At 52.5% G+C, this 15076-nt stretch overlaps 7 protein-coding genes across 7 annotated transcripts; 4 read left to right on the top strand and 3 right to left on the bottom strand.

Annotated features, from left to right (window-relative positions):
- Positions 1 to 746: 746 nt before the first annotated feature.
- Triagg1_1730 (uncharacterized protein) lies at positions 747 to 3168 on the top strand (the record flags this gene model as incomplete). The annotated part of the gene is made up of 5 exons (XM_062895833.1): positions 747 to 866; positions 958 to 1473; positions 1543 to 2256; positions 2327 to 2926; positions 3031 to 3168. The coding sequence occupies 5 exons, from the start codon at positions 747 to 749 to the stop codon at positions 3166 to 3168; spliced, it is 2088 nt and encodes a 695-aa protein (XP_062759269.1).
- Positions 3169 to 3344: 176 nt separating this feature from the next.
- Triagg1_1731 (uncharacterized protein) lies at positions 3345 to 3887 on the bottom strand (the record flags this gene model as incomplete). The annotated part of the gene is made up of 1 exon (XM_062895834.1): positions 3345 to 3887. One exon carries the CDS (start codon positions 3885 to 3887, stop codon positions 3345 to 3347), a length of 543 nt encoding a protein of 180 aa, XP_062759270.1.
- A 1840-nt stretch (positions 3888 to 5727) lies between these two features.
- On the top strand, positions 5728 to 7529 carry Triagg1_1732 (CAZyme family GH79; the record flags this gene model as incomplete). The annotated part of the gene is made up of 4 exons (XM_062895835.1): positions 5728 to 5884; positions 5950 to 6580; positions 6637 to 6931; positions 6987 to 7529. 4 exons carry the CDS (start codon positions 5728 to 5730, stop codon positions 7527 to 7529), a joined length of 1626 nt encoding a protein of 541 aa, XP_062759271.1.
- A 534-nt stretch (positions 7530 to 8063) lies between these two features.
- Triagg1_1733 (uncharacterized protein) lies at positions 8064 to 8906 on the top strand (the record flags this gene model as incomplete). The annotated part of the gene is made up of 2 exons (XM_062895836.1): positions 8064 to 8252; positions 8304 to 8906. 2 exons carry the CDS (start codon positions 8064 to 8066, stop codon positions 8904 to 8906), a joined length of 792 nt encoding a protein of 263 aa, XP_062759272.1.
- Positions 8907 to 9146: 240 nt separating this feature from the next.
- On the bottom strand, positions 9147 to 9647 carry Triagg1_1734 (uncharacterized protein; the record flags this gene model as incomplete). The annotated part of the gene is made up of 2 exons (XM_062895837.1): positions 9147 to 9437; positions 9492 to 9647. The coding sequence occupies 2 exons, from the start codon at positions 9645 to 9647 to the stop codon at positions 9147 to 9149; spliced, it is 447 nt and encodes a 148-aa protein (XP_062759273.1).
- A 262-nt stretch (positions 9648 to 9909) lies between these two features.
- On the top strand, positions 9910 to 13533 carry Triagg1_1735 (uncharacterized protein; the record flags this gene model as incomplete). The annotated part of the gene is made up of 1 exon (XM_062895838.1): positions 9910 to 13533. The coding sequence occupies one exon, from the start codon at positions 9910 to 9912 to the stop codon at positions 13531 to 13533; it is 3624 nt and encodes a 1207-aa protein (XP_062759274.1).
- A 302-nt stretch (positions 13534 to 13835) lies between these two features.
- Positions 13836 to 14850, bottom strand: Triagg1_1736 (uncharacterized protein; the record flags this gene model as incomplete). Its single annotated transcript, XM_062895839.1, has 2 exons — positions 13836 to 14360; positions 14419 to 14850. The coding sequence occupies 2 exons, from the start codon at positions 14848 to 14850 to the stop codon at positions 13836 to 13838; spliced, it is 957 nt and encodes a 318-aa protein (XP_062759275.1).
- Positions 14851 to 15076: the final 226 nt, after the last annotated feature.

A 15076-nucleotide genomic window follows, 5' to 3' on the forward strand; every position in this document is an offset into this window, starting at 1 on the left:
TCACTGGCCAAGATTTGTAACGCTGACAGAAAGTTGGTCTAGTTATTAAAGCTCCGGAGATTCCAAATTCCTGCTGAACCCCCAGTCGTTGGATGCATCCAACATGAACTGAAATAGCTTCGCACTGCTGACACTGTTCTAACCGAATCAATACTTCTCCTCAACCATTGCCCGCGCGGGTTCCGGCTTCGGGCCAAAGAGTTCCTAGTTTCCACTGGCCAAGTTCAAAACGATGGCGCCTCTTTTCCACTCCAACTAACCCGGTCGATCCTCCGCATTTTCCAAGGACTCGTAGCCACCACGGCCCACCACGGGCCGAGGTTCCATCTGGGTTCTTCATTCTGGGGGGGAAACAAGGTGATGATGACGGGATCCAGGAACAGCTTCGGATTACGGTACATGCATGCGTCAGCGTGGGATTCGGGGTTACTTGGTCGGGGGCTAAAGAGAACATGGATGTCAAGTGAGAGATGGATTTTGTGTAGAGACGGAGCAGGGGGGAAGACGGTGAGGAGGAGAAGCCCGGCATTGATACAAAAGAGGGGAGGGGTTCGTTTGTTGGCTAATTGTATGTGTAGGTAGGTTGGGTGTGTGTGGGTGCCTCGGCTCATTTCATTTCTCTCTTGTTTAGTGCTATATAAGAGGAGAGTGCATGGTATATGTTTTGATAAGATCTGTTACATCTAGAGCAATTGTTGTTATAGTTTAGTTTTGATTGAGACAAGTGCTTGGAATACGACGACGCAATGGCCAGCACCAACTTTGACAAGTTGCCGCGGAAGCTGTGGGAGCATCCTGACCGTGAGAGCACTCGCATGTGGCAGTTTATGCAAGATGTCAACAAGAGATATAATCTGAATCTGCAGGTCAGTCAGTGTTGCTTACTATACAGCGGGTTCAGCAGAAGATGGTGAGCGCATCTTTATATCGAGCCCATGCTCACGATGATTCCTGCAGTCCTTTACTCAACTGTATGAATGGTCGTGCGCACACCGCAGCGACTTTTATCAGCAACTCTGGGAATTCATACCCTACGTCTACGAAGGCACATACACCCGCGTCGTGGACGAATCCATCCCTATAACCGGAGTGCCGCAATGGTTCGAAGGCGTGCGCTTGAACTGGGCGGAAAACGCACTCTACTCGCGAGACACTTCATCGTCATCGACTGAAGCGCTATGTAAGCTAAACAAAGAAGACGACAAGATTGCATTCACAGAGGTCCGGGAGGGCAACACCGAGATTCGTCATGTTACCTGGGGGGAACTACGCCGGGATGTTGCGGCGCTGGCGGCGGCGCTGGAAGAACGAGGGCTAAAGAAGGGGGATCGAGTGGTGATTGTTGGGGGACACTCATATAGGACGTATGTGGTGTTTATGGCGACGGTGTGGTTGGGGGGGATATTCAGTAGCAGTTCGACGGATATGGGCGTGGGAGGGTTGTTGCAGAGGGCGGTGCAGGTGAATCCAAAGGTGAGAGAGAGCGGTTTATATCTCTTGAGTTTTGATCTGGAGAACTGACGAGACTGACGTTGGTTGTAGTTTGTCTTCTTTGACGATGGCGCTTTATACAACGGCAAGACCATCGATTTGAGACCCAACATTCGCGGCATGATGGAGGGCATGTCCGAATGCGACAACCTGCAATCATTCATCATCATCCAACGCCTCGCCAAACCATTCGACACAAGCGCAATCCCCAAGACAGAGCGCTTCGAAAACTTCCTCCAAGCCGGCGTCAACAAACCTCCTCCCACAGCCGTGCGAGTCGAATTCATGGACCCTTCCATCATCGTCTACTCATCCGGCACGACAGGCACGCCCAAAGCCCTCGTCCACGCCGTCGGCACCATCTTCATCTCCTCAAGCAGAGACGTCCTGCACCGGGACTACCGTCCCACCGACGTGGGCCTGCAGTACACCACCACCGGGTGGATCATGTACCTGTCGAGCGTGGCCAAGATGATTTACGGCGCTCGGTGCGTTGCGTACGACGGATCGCCGCTGGTGCCGGATCCGAAGGTGCTGCTGAAGATTGCGGAGGAGCAGAGGGTGACGGTGATGGGGGTGAGTCCGCGGTGGTTGGGCGAGTTGGTGAAGAGGGGGGTCGTGCCGCGGGAGGAGTTTGATTTGGGGAGCTTGAGGACGGTGACTTCGACGGGGATGGTGTTGCCGGACCAGATGTTTGAGTGGTTTTACGATACGGCGTTTCCGGCGAGGGCGCAGTTGGCGAACATCTCTGGTGGTACAGACATTGTGAGTGTTCTTTTCTTTGCTTTTCTGCATATCCTATCTGTTTGCCTGTGCTAGTGGTGATTCAATATAGGCCGGCTGCTTTGGACAGGAAAACCCCCTCGACCCCGTCTACGTCGGCGGCTGTCAAGGCCCGGTTCTCGGAATCCCCATCGCCGCCTACGACCACGATCTCCCCGAAGGCAGTCCCGGAACTCCCCTCCCACATGGCACACCGGGTGATCTCGTTGCCACGGCGGCCTTCCCCAACATGCCCGTCTTTCTATGGAACGACGGCCCCGGTCCAGCCCCGGGACCGAAATACCGCGCCGCATACTTTGAGCGCTTCGCCGGCGTCTGGGCCCAGGGCGACTTTTGCGCAATGAACCCGCACACGGGCGCGGTCCATATACTGGGCCGGTCTGATGGCGTGCTGAATCCGAGCGGGATTCGTTTCGGCAGCGCGGATATCTATGCGGTGATGGAGAGGTGCTTCCCGGATGAGATTGCCGATAGCTTGTGCGTGGGACAGAGGAGGCAGCAGGATGCGGATGAGCGGGTGGTGCTGTTTGTGTTGATGAAGAAGGGACTTACGCTGGATGGGAAGTTGGTGAGGAGGATAAGGGATGCGATTGCGGAGGGACTGACGAAGAGGCATGTGCCTAAATATGTCTTTGAGATTCCCGAGATACCGGTACGTTGTTCTTCTTCTTTTCTCTTCTTACTGAAGTTGTTGTGTTATGTGAGATGCTGACATGTGTTGGTGGGATGGGATAGACTACTGTGAATGGCAAAAAGGTTGAGACGCCGGTGAAGAGCATCATCTCGGGCAAGACGATCAAGCCGAGTGGAACGTTGTTGAATCCGCAGTGCCTCCAGCACTTTTACCAGTACCAGAAGATTGAGGAGCTGGTGGAACCACGGGCGAAGCTATAGATGCATGTCTGGATCTGCAAGTCAAAGATATAAGTGGTATTGTAATTCGATTAGATTATACATCGAGTCTCCGTGAGATGAGTTCATGAGTATCTTTTCGCTGTGCCATACTATTGTTACAAATTGTGTTATTACAGCAGCATCCGCGCCCCCCCCTTTTCAACATTACCCTTGGTTCAAATGCCCTTTCTCTCCCCCTTCTTGTCCTTTTCAACAAACTTACCCCCATTAATACCATATCTCCACGCCATATACCCAATCATGCCGCCCACGCTCCCAATCCCCGCCGCCCCAGAAACACCACGCCATCCCAACCTCGCAGGCCCTCCCGCTCCCCTAACGCCCATCACCCCCGTCGCCAGCAACGCCCCTCCCATGCCCCCATACGTCCAGTCGTCCGTCTCCAGCTGGCCCCTGTTCTCCAGCAATCTCCAGCTCCGATCCTGCCACTCGATGGGTTCCCGGCCCCACATCCGCGCCGTGAGGCCCACGCCGACGATGGCGGTGGTGATGATTGTGCTGCGGGTGGCTGAAAGGAGCAGTTTCTCGGACAGAGGGCCGGGACGGCGGAGGGAGGGGATGGATTGGCGGACGCTGGTTAGGACGAGGCCGATGATGCTGCCGGTGGTGACGGCGCGGGTGAGGACGTGAGTTGTGAGGATGACGTGGGAGAGAGGCTGGTCTTCGGCGTATGGTGTGTGAGGGAAGTAGCGAGACATGGTTGATGAGTTTTGATGGTTTTAATCTGAAGTTTTCTTTCTCTTCTCCCTCTTGTTGTCTCCCTCTCTGTCGAGATTGAAATGGTTGTCGTGGGTTGTGAAAGTAAAGTTGCGAGTTGAGCTCAGTTACAAGCAAGTCCTCTCATAAGCTGCCGTTCGTTGAGACCGACAGTTGCTTTGTCAATCAATCATGAAGAGAATTTCAAAACCTCGTTTTGTCTCAGCTGAGAGAATTTATACAACTTCCGCATAAACGAACAACTCGCATCGCAACAGCGAGTGACGCAATCAGCTGATTAGGCTCAACTCCTTCTCGCATTCGCTTAGTCCCAAGTCCCATGGCTTATCCCGCCGAGGCTACTAACAACGTTGGCGCTCGAGATACCCGTGTTTGTATGGCGTCTCCCGCGTAAGATTAGGTACTCGGTATGCACAGTCTGAGTCACTAGAAGCTCATGTTTTGGCACACGTCGATTGTAGCAATTGGATCTTTATCGCAGCCAATTGACGGCCGTTCTCCTTGCTGTACACCATGTCTTTAATTGTGTCTTTATTTTTTCTAGCCAATCGAAGCTCAGCTGTTTGCAATGTGAGAAAGATTTCTGGTGCGAGCATCTGTTCTAACTTACGTCAGCTTATATGGACAAGTTGGTACCTCGCATCGACTACCAAATATGGTGAACTCGGCATCGAAAGGAAGTACAAAATGAGCTTTGCAGAGGCAATCCAGAGTATTAAATATCGCTACGAGTATGGCTGGAGCAAGGCAAACCCCAATTGTAATCAACATGACAGAAATATCACCGTGGATGACGCCATTTCCACTCCTTGCCTACATAAAGCTCACCTTGCAGCATCAAAGCCTCAATCTGCACTAACGGCCAGTTTGTATAAGCGGTGTCGGATTATTATCCTACATACAGACGACAAACACGCCACTACATGCCGCTCAGCCCTGTCAGGACAGGACAAGACAATAGGCAGAACCAGCTGTGCGGGGATTCCATGGATTTACGATTACCTACGTATGAGAATGGGCATTGATTGCCGTCGTCCATACTGCTACGTCGTATTATCCTGTTTCTACTCCTTCAATTCTATTTCCAGAGCTTGACGAATCGCGGGGAACGTGAAGCTTAACCGGCTCGACACCCCATTCGCGGAATCTCGCTGTTGCGACGCTTGGCGGGAGAAAATCATGATTCGGCCCGAGAGGTGGATAGGCCTACGGATATAGCTTCGCTTGGGCTTTTTTGTCTCCAGGGATGCTGTCACTCACTACTGCGCATACGGGCTTCCAACAGCTGTCGGAGCCTGTTCCGGTCAATTGGGTTCTTCCCCAGACACAGGGCGGTCTACAAGTAAGGTATGTTCAATTGCTGTCTTACTTGCATATTCACTACTCATCAGCAAAGAGAAAAGGGGGGAGACAGGGATACCGCCTTGAATAGAAACACGTCGGATTGGCTCGCTGTTACTGATGGAGCTGAGGAAAAAAAGATGTCAAGACTCGAGCCATCATCGTCATGTTCCCGTTTGGGTAGGTGATGTGACAATCCCCCAGGGCCGAGATGAACCGATGCATCGACTAGCAAGGGACAGGGTTGCACCACATTATGCGGGGAGACGCAAAATGTAGGAACAAGGTCCCCCAGATCAACTTGTTAAGTAATATCGAAAAAGAAAAGCTCATCCGGGGTCCCAAGCTTGGAGCAATAGGGCTCCCCAGGGGGGCAAGGCTACATATATAAATGGCATCATCACCGCATCTCGACGATTGGAACTTCCTCTTTCTCTTAAGCTGCTCTTTACTTGGAAAATCTTTGACGGTACAGACGCCATGTTGACAAAAAGCGCCCTCGTCACGCTGCTCGGTGCTGCTTCATCCGCCGCGGCCGACGTGTATACCGTTCCCTCGCAGCCCAATGCCAATGGCGAGCCTCTCGATGGCTTCGTGAGCTACTCAATTGAGTTTGCTTCATTCCCCGATTTTGCCGGTAAGATATCCTCATAAACAAATTCCCTTCAAATGATCAATTGGGTCTAACTCTCTCTCCTACAGGCAACAAGTCGTCCCCAAACACGTTCTCCTACAACCTCATCAACAACCTCGGGGCTCTTCAAGGACACAAGCCGTATATCCGCGTCGGTGGCAACACCCAAGATTACGCGCTCTACAATGCGTCTCAAAAGGCATCCCTGATCGGTATCGTCGATCCCCACAGGTCGCCCGACTACCCGACCACCATCCACATTGGTGACGCCTACTTTGAGTCCTACGGCACTTGGCCCGGCGTCCAGTTCTCTCACGGCTTCAACCTCGGCCTGGGTGCCAACAGATCAGAGGGATGGGAGACCCTCGCCGACACGGTTCCGTTGGCCTGCAAAGCCCTTAGCCACGGCAACATATACACATGGGAGTACGGCAATGAGCCTGATCTGTTCTCGACGTCGGCGCAGGGCCCTGTGCGCCCCTCGAACTGGAACGAGAGCACGTATGCTTGGCAGTGGCTCAATGGCACGGCCGAGATCACGAAGCAGGTCAAGAAGCACTGCCCGACTTTGGCTCTCTTCGGAGGTCCCAAGTTTATGGCTCCTTCGTTTGCCGGCACTGGCAACCACCTCAAGGCACCGCTCACCTTCCAAGATGGTATTGACAAGAACAAGAACATTGAGTATTTCTCAACCCACAAGTAAGTTGCAGTATCCGTTTCCCTCCAAGATGAACTCGTACTAATAAAAACAACAGCTACATCAGCGGCGCCACCTCTCTCGGCGTCACCCTGCAGGGCACCCTGATGAACCACAACAGGACCGTAAGCTCCGTTCAGAGCCATCTCCCAGAGTACAACGCCATTTTCACCACTGCTCAGGCCCAAAAGGCCACTCCCCTCATCTTTGGCGAGTGCAACTCTCTCTACAACCAGGGCAGGCCTGGTCTGTCCAACACCTTTGGAGCCGCGCTCTGGGGCATTGACTTCAATCTCTATGCCGCTTCGGTTGGCTTCAAGCGCGTCCACATGCACATGGGCACCAACTACCGTGTAAGTCTAAACTTGTACTCACATCAAGACACTCATGACTGATCCATCACCACAGTACCAAGCTTGGCAACCCGTTGAGACCGATCTGGCCTCCAGGGGCACCAAGGCCCCCTACTACGGCAGCATCGCCGTCGCCGCCACGCTGGGCAACCAGGAGCTCCTCCCTGTCAGCATCACCAACATCCAACTGACCGATACTCGCGAGGCCGCCTACGCAGCTCACTACTCGAGCGGTCTTCTCAAGGGCCACCTCGCTCGCCTCACCGTCCTCAACATGCGCGGCTACAACACCACCGTCGACGGCGAGGGGCTCGAGTCTGTTCCTAACCCTCCCCCTCGCCCTAGCCAGACGTACACTTTCGCCGTGAACGCCCGTAACGGAGCGCATGTTGGCGTGCAGCGTCTGCTGGCGAACGGAAGTGATGCTATTACTGGTATTACTTTTGATGGATGGAGCTACAACTATGAGCTTGCAAAGGGCAAGCCTGTGAGGCTGCATAACGTGACTGTGGGAGAGACTGCGGTTGTGCGAAACGGACAGGTTACGGTTGAGGTGCCGGATTCGTCGGCTGTTTTGCTCAACTTTCCTCTGTTGTGAAGATGGTTTGTTTAGATAGTGTTTATGAGGTAGATGCATGATTTATGAATAATGTGTGTTATGCTCTATTTGATGTTTATTTGACAGGCAGCTGATGTGTGAGAAGAGTAGTGTAAGTGCCCGTGGAATGCACTTTCTGAGAAGCAGTGAGTGTAGTCTGTATAGATGAAAATACAAACCAGCATGTTCAACCAATCATGGGCGGATGGTTTAGTGGTATAATTTTCCCTTAGCATCGGCAGCGCTTCAGTTGCCCTCCCGCATGGGAAAGGTCCGGGGTTCGATTCCCCGTTCGTCCAGGTTCTTTTTTTGCCTTTTGTTCCAATTGCGAAGAGAGATGATTATTCGTGATACTGCGTACTTTGTGAGGGTTACCTTGCTTTGAGTGGTATTTCTTCCACAGGTTGGTTGTGCTTCAATCGACACAAGTACCTCATTCCGTAACCTGGGCATACATGGTTATTATTAAGCTGTGGACTCAACTCAGTCACCCGTCTAGCTGCCCTCTTTTGAGCAAAACCTCAAGCTTACACGATGGTTGCCGAAACGCCACAAGACGGCCTTCTTAAGCTATGGGAGTCAATACCAGAAGACTTACGCACCAGCGGCTCCTACACGTTAGATGCACTGTCCAGTACCGTTGCTTCGCTTGCTGCCAAAGCCCAGGAAAGCTCCAGCTCTCAATGCGAGCATAAGAACGAGCTGGCGAAAGCGCTCGGGAAAGTCTGCACTGCTGATGACTCCTGAGAAGACCTGCTGGAGCTTACACGCAAGGCAGCCTGGAAGTCGTACAAGAGACTCGTTGGAAAGAAGCCCAGGCCGTTTACCGAAGCCGTCTCTGACTATCGACGATGGAAGTCCGAAATCCGAAATTGGGCTGCTATGAACGGAGCCGTACCGGGAGACGTGCTCGCCGCGGCCGTCCTCAGAAACACAACTGGCCGTGCTAAAGAATGGACGTTATCCAAGAATATCGGCCAGTATTCAAAGAAGGACGGGGTCCCCGTCTCTGCGGCTGCTACATTGGAAGCAATCTTGAATGACATGGATGGGCTCTTCTCCGACCCTTGGGCCAGAGACCGAGCACTTGATAAATACAACAATGCCCGCCAAGGAACCAGACCCATTCTCGAACACAACGTCTATTTCCATAATCTAGTCGTCGAACTCGGCTACGACTCCAAGCCTCGATATACACTCAGTGATTATATTCGGTCTCTGCGCCCTGGCCGTCAGGAGAAAGTAAGAGAATGGCTTCTGTTCAAACCGCGCAAAGATCAGGATGAATGTACTCTACACCATTGCATGCTCATGGCTGGAATTTACGACAATGGAATCCCAGCGCCCAAGAAGAAGCGACGTCAACGGCGGAAGTAGGCGGAGAAGCCTATCGACATCTTTCTTTCTAGAATCGGCGAAGCAATACAAACAATTTTAGGCTTCTGCCTTCTTTGTGATGAGTCTTTCTAGCGTTAAAGTATTAGATAAATTCAGATGTTTTTTGATGGCCAGTGCATCAGGTGCTTCCAAGATGAGTGTGGGAGCAGTTTGCAGGATGTTTGTTATCAGCGTGTGAAACCTTAGTCCTTCATTCCATTTCCACCGGTAGCACAACCATCACAACACTTTGAGAGCCAGCTCAAAGAGATCAAAGAATGTTTCCTGTTCCTTCTCGGCTTTTGCGAGCCCAAATCCGAATACAAGCGTCCGTCTCTCCTCAGGAGACTTCAAGGAAATGTGGCTGGCAATTTGTGAAGCGTAAAGCTGTCCGAGGGTTTCTCTGTCGTCGCCTCCGCCTCCCAGCAGCGTCTTTGGGGCGAGATGAGTGGCGGGAAGCAGGCCGTGGCCGCTGCTTGGAAGGGCCATGTCAATTATGCCCGCAGTAGTTCCCATCATGGGCACTTGGATCTGTCATCTCATCAGCATCTTTCTGTGAATGAGGCTCTGTCAATCTCCACATACCCATTGCGCCAGTCGCCCTTCCTGGCTAATCGTGATTAAAATCTTATCAGAAAACTCTAGTAGCGTGACTTCTGTTGATACGCCATTGACCAATCCAGAGGCTGACCGACTCCGAGCTGGGAAAGCGTCTTCTCTTATATCTAATGTTGTTGCCATTGTGAATTTATCGCTTTTTGAATTGTCTGAGATGCGTCCAGGGTAAGCCGCTTGAGCTTCACGGAGCTAGATGAGAATGGTCCCCGCACTATTCCCAATCCGTATCGAGACTTTAGCGGTCGGCAGCGGCAAAATTCTTTATCCACCAAAATTTTGGTTATCGGCCTCTGCTTCTTGCGATAGCGCTGCGATTTGAACGGCGCCATTGACATTTCAGCATTGAGCGTAATGCGATAAAGCTTCACCGTCAACAAGCCTCAGAATGGCTAAATTCGTCCCCAGACAGAGAAAGCACAAGGTGCTGGCTCGTGAGAAAGCCAAGGAAAGCGCCCGCCATGAGGTCGAAGACACCAACCAGGAAATCCTGCCGGCCGCGAAGAAAGAGCTGGAGGAGAAGAAGGCTCGCATGAAGGAGCAGTTGAAGCAGGATGGCGCAAAGATGAGCGGGAAGAAGGCCAAGCGCCTGGAGAAGTACATTGACAACAAGCTGCGCAAGGACGAGAACCGCGAATTGCTGGCGAAGCTCGCGGAGAGAAAGATCGATACGAGTCTGTTTGCGAGCAGCAAATCTCTGGGACAGGGTCGCGAGACGAAGAAGCAGGCGTTGTCTCGCGCGCTAAGAGAACACAGAGCTGGTGTCGATCCTACATCCTCGGTGGAGAATGTTCTTTTTGAGCAGCGACCAGACGTTGATGAAGAGGCGGACGAAGACGAAGACGATGCGCACATGTCAGACGATGCAGCTGCACCTGTAGCACAGCCCGAAGCTGATGTACCGAAACCGGTTGCCCCGTCCACTCAAGTGCCGACCGTTACCGTTGGAACCGGTCTGAAGCGGCCACTCGAACTGGATGATGAAGGCCGGCCGGTGATTCAGAAGCGACAGAAAAGAGGAGGGCTGAAGACCAAGGTATCACTCGTTGCAGAGACACAACAAGAGTCTGAAGAATCAGGAGATGATGAAGGAGATGATGAATGGAACGGTTTCAGTGGCGACGATGACGACAAGGCTGAGAAAGATGACGATGACTCTGACGAAGAAGAATCTGAAGGCACCTCAGACGAAGGCTCCGAAGACGACGATGACTCCGAATCCGAAGAAGAAATAAGCGAGGAGGAAGAAGACGAAGAAGAGATGGACGAAGAGCAAAAGAGCCAAAGGTCCTCCTCCTTTAAAGCATGGGCCCATCAGCAACGAAACGAGGCGCTTGGATACCAGCCCGTGGATGCAAATTCAGCCGTTTTGGAGATACCGAAGCCCGAGAATTTCGTTCCCAGAGCTCCCGAACAGGACCCATTACCGATGGAATTGCAAGTCACCGAGAAAACATCAAGAAAGGTCTTTAGTGTGGCTGTTGTAAGAACACCCGAGATCGAAGAGGCTCGCATGAAGCTCCCGGTCGTCTCTGAAGAACAGAGGCTCATGGAGGCAATTCACAACCATGACATTGTCGTAATCTGTGGTTCCACTGGTTCGGGAAAAACAACACAAGTGCCTCAGTTCTTGTATGAGGCGGGTTATGGATCTCCTGACTCCCCTACACCGGGATTAATTGGCGTCACGCAGCCCCGTAGGGTTGCTGCTGTCAGTATGTCTAAGCGAGTGGGCGATGAGCTGGGAGACCACTCAAGCGCAGTGGCCTATCAGATCCGTTTTGAAGGCAATGTTGATGCAAAGACGGCCATCAAGTTCATGACTGATGGTGTGCTGCTCCGAGAGGTTGCGCAAGATATTACGCTGCGAAAGTATTCAGCCATTGTCATCGATGAGGCTCACGAGAGAAGCGTCAATACTGATATCTTGATTGGAATGCTTAGTCGAGTCATTAAACTCAGAACTGAGCTATCCCAAGAGGACCCAACGATTAAGCCCCTGAAACTCATCATCATGTCTGCCACTCTGAGGATAGAGGACATGACAATGAACCCTAGCCTGTTCTCAACACCCCCACCTGTTGTCGAGGTCGAAGGACGGCAACATCCCGTAACTATCCACTTCGCTCGTCGTACTCACCACGACTATGTTGAAGAGGCATTCAAAAAAATCAGCAGAGGCCATAAGAAACTACCACCCGGAGGTTTCTTGGTTTTCTTGACAGGCCGCAATGAGATTCTGCAACTGAGCAAGAAACTCAAGGCGGCTTTCGGCGGTCCCAGGTCAGCTGAGGGCCCCAAGGTGAAGATCTCAGCGACCGAAGCGCCAGTCGAAGTTGAAGATCTCGACTTTGGCGACGTTGATGAGCATTACTTTGACGATGTGGATGGCATCGAGTCTGATGATGAAGAAGGGGATGACGAATTCAAACTTGAAGAGGAAGATGATGAGGTTGTTCCTCTCAAGATGCAGGTACTGCCTCTGTACTCTTTGCTTCCAGTCAAGGAGCAGCTGAGAGTCTTTGAAGAGGTTCCCGAAGGAACTCGGCAGATTATCCTTGCAACCAACGTTGCTGAGACCAGTTTGACTATACCCGGTATTCGATTTGTGTTTGACTGCGGACGCTCAAAAGAACGGAACTACGATCGCCTCAGTGGTGTACAGAGCTACGAGATTGGCTGGATCAGCAAGGCCAGCGCAAGCCAGCGATCGGGTCGTGCTGGACGTACGGGCCCAGGTCACTGCTACAGACTCTATTCGTCGGCGGTTTACGAGAGAGATTTCCAAGAGTTTTCAGATCCTGAACTGCTGCGGATGCCCATCGAAGGCATCGTGCTGCAGCTCAAGGCGATGAACCTACAAAATGTCGTCAACTTCCCCTTCCCTACACCTCCCGACCGACAAATGCTCGCCAAGGCCGAAAAGCTCCTCACATATCTATCTGCGATATCTCCCAGCGGCCAGGTTACCAAGGTGGGAACAACAATGTCATTGTTCCCCCTGTCACCTCGATTTGCAAGAATCTTGCTCGTTGGACACCTCCACAACTGTTTGCCATATACAATTGCTCTCGTGGCTGGACTATCCGCGGCAGAAGTCTACCTCGCAGAGAATCAGGCAATTCCAGCTCTCGCCGAAAAGGAAGACACAGCAATCCGCACTGCTGCTGATGTTATCGCCGAAGATCGCCAGGCCAACGTCAGGCGACTGTTCAACCAAGTCCACAAGAACTTTTGCTTCTTGGACGACAAGTCCGACGCCATCAAGCTTCTCCAAGTGGTCGGCGAGTTCGCACACGAGCCAACCGAGCAATGGTGTGAAACCCATTTCGTCCGCTACAAGGTCCTCAAAGAAATCCAGCAACTACGGAAGCAAATCACAGATTTACTACGAACAAACATCCCCTCCTTCGCCGCATTACAATATCAAGAAAAGTTGGACCCTCCCTCACCGAAGCAGGTCAGCGCGCTGAAGCAAATGACCGCAGCCGGCTTCCTGGACCAAGTCGCCATCCGCGCTGATCTGGCACCCAACCCACCCGAGCAGTTCAGAAAACCTCGTCGTGCAATCGACGTGCCTTATATCCCGCTCATCCCTCTCAACAGACCCGGCAGAGGCGAAAATCCCTGCGTCTACATCCACCCTACTTCCTCGCTCGCACACGTCAGTCCCCAGGAATGCCCCGAGTACATCGTATACGCCTTCCTCCAGCGCGCCACACCTTCCGGCGCACTCGACTCGGAGAAGAAGCCCAAGACGAGAATGCATGCGCTCACCGATGTGACGGGCGGTCAGCTTGCTGGTCTGGCAAAGGGCACGCCGCTCATCAGCTATGGAAAGCCGATCAAGGAGGTCAAGGCTCAGGCTCTGGGTGCCGATGGAGCCACGACGCGGGAGTGCTGGGTCGTTCCGTATTTGAGGGCGGAGAATACCGCGGGACAGGGATGGCCGTTGCCGGCGCAGAAGGTGAAGCAGAAGAAGATGGCGGGCAAAGGATGGATTGTGGAATGAAGAAGACATGAAGATGAATAGAGTATCTCATAATGGCGTTAATGGGCGGGTAAAAATGAGTGAGAATAATTAGATGAAATAACAAAGCGATATCATGGTGTATCCATGATAAGTTTCAGTGTGTCGTATATGTGAATTGGAATAATTCTCATTATATGCTATTTTTTACGCATGTCTATTTCCCCGTACAATCATTCGGATCCATCTTCGAGCCGGGTATCAAAAACCAAAAACGCAAACGCCGTTCCCCCCTCTTCTTTCCAAAAACGCCAACAACACGTCCGGATATAAAACAGTCCCTCTCATGAAGCTCCAGGCGTCGCAGCAGGAGTCACGCTCGGGCTCATCTTGCTCTTCTTCCTCTTAAGCTTGGGCATCGTGGCTGACTTCGGCGTCTTATCCGGCCTGCCGTCCTTTTTATCATCCAGCTTCGTATTCAGCATAGGAGGTCCGCTCATAGCGCTAATACCCGTGGGAGCCGCGCCTTGGGGAGGAAGAACGGGCTTGCGACCTGTAGAAGAGAGGTGGAACTCTCCCGGCTTGCCGGTGATGGGGATCTCGTCGATATATTCGCCTCCGTATCTCAGGTGGATCATGAAGGATTCTTCGGCGACTCTGTCCATGAAGGGGGCGTCGTGCTTGGCTACCTCCGAGAGAGGTTTGCCGGCCTCGTCGAGTACGGGCTTGTCCTCCTTGGATTCTTGTGGCTTGGGCTTGGTGGAGGATTTGCTTGCGGGGAGTTGGTATACGTGGCCTGTGGAGGGACGCCATTTGCGGGCTGCCTCGGCGGCTGGCAATGCCTTTGCGATGGCTGAAGATATCGTCATCTAGGAGCAGAGGTCAGCTGTGTATGCCGAATGAGGGTATTCCGGCTTTTTCACATACGATTCTTGAAGCCAGAATATCTGCCAAAGTGGGAGCCATGTAGATGTTTTCGCCCACGACAAAGAATGAAGCATGGACAGTGATCTCGTCATCATCTTGGTACCGTTTCCGCCTCGTCTGCTTCCGAATGACCCAAACACCTGTTCCCATGCCCGGACCTGTTTCGGCCGGCTCCTCCCCCACGATGAATTCCAACCCCGACATTGTCTTGAGACGTGTTTCAAAGGCCTCGCGCGTCTGGATGTAGTGATACATGGCCGTGTTGTTCATTGCCTGGGCCATAATGACGGCGTTGTTGGAGGTGCGCTCGAAGAAGGGCGATTCGGCAAAGTAGAAGAGGATTGTGTTGGAGTGGAGGCCGCCCATCTGGGCCACGATCTGGGGGGAGCGCCATTGGATCTCGTCGAGGGGAGGATCGTTGGGATTCGCCATTGTGAGAGCGTTGGGTTGGGAGTTGGTGACGGAGAGTGAATGGTTTAAAGTGAGCTTGCAGAGGATTAGAAGCTTTTAGTGGATAGGCAGCTGTAGAGGCGCTATTACAGAGGCCGTGGGGCTCCGGCTTAGCGGCCCCGCGGGTGGGTCATGAATTCTGCCAGTGCTGCATCTTTCATTAACTAACTAAGTTGGCACATGCATCTTTCAGCTCTCGACTTTTCTG

Source organism: Trichoderma aggressivum (assembly GCF_033847375.1).
Source record: "Trichoderma aggressivum f. europaeum strain CBS 100526 chromosome Unknown scaffold_004, whole genome shotgun sequence".
Taxonomy (NCBI): Eukaryota; Fungi; Ascomycota; class Sordariomycetes; order Hypocreales; family Hypocreaceae; genus Trichoderma; species Trichoderma aggressivum.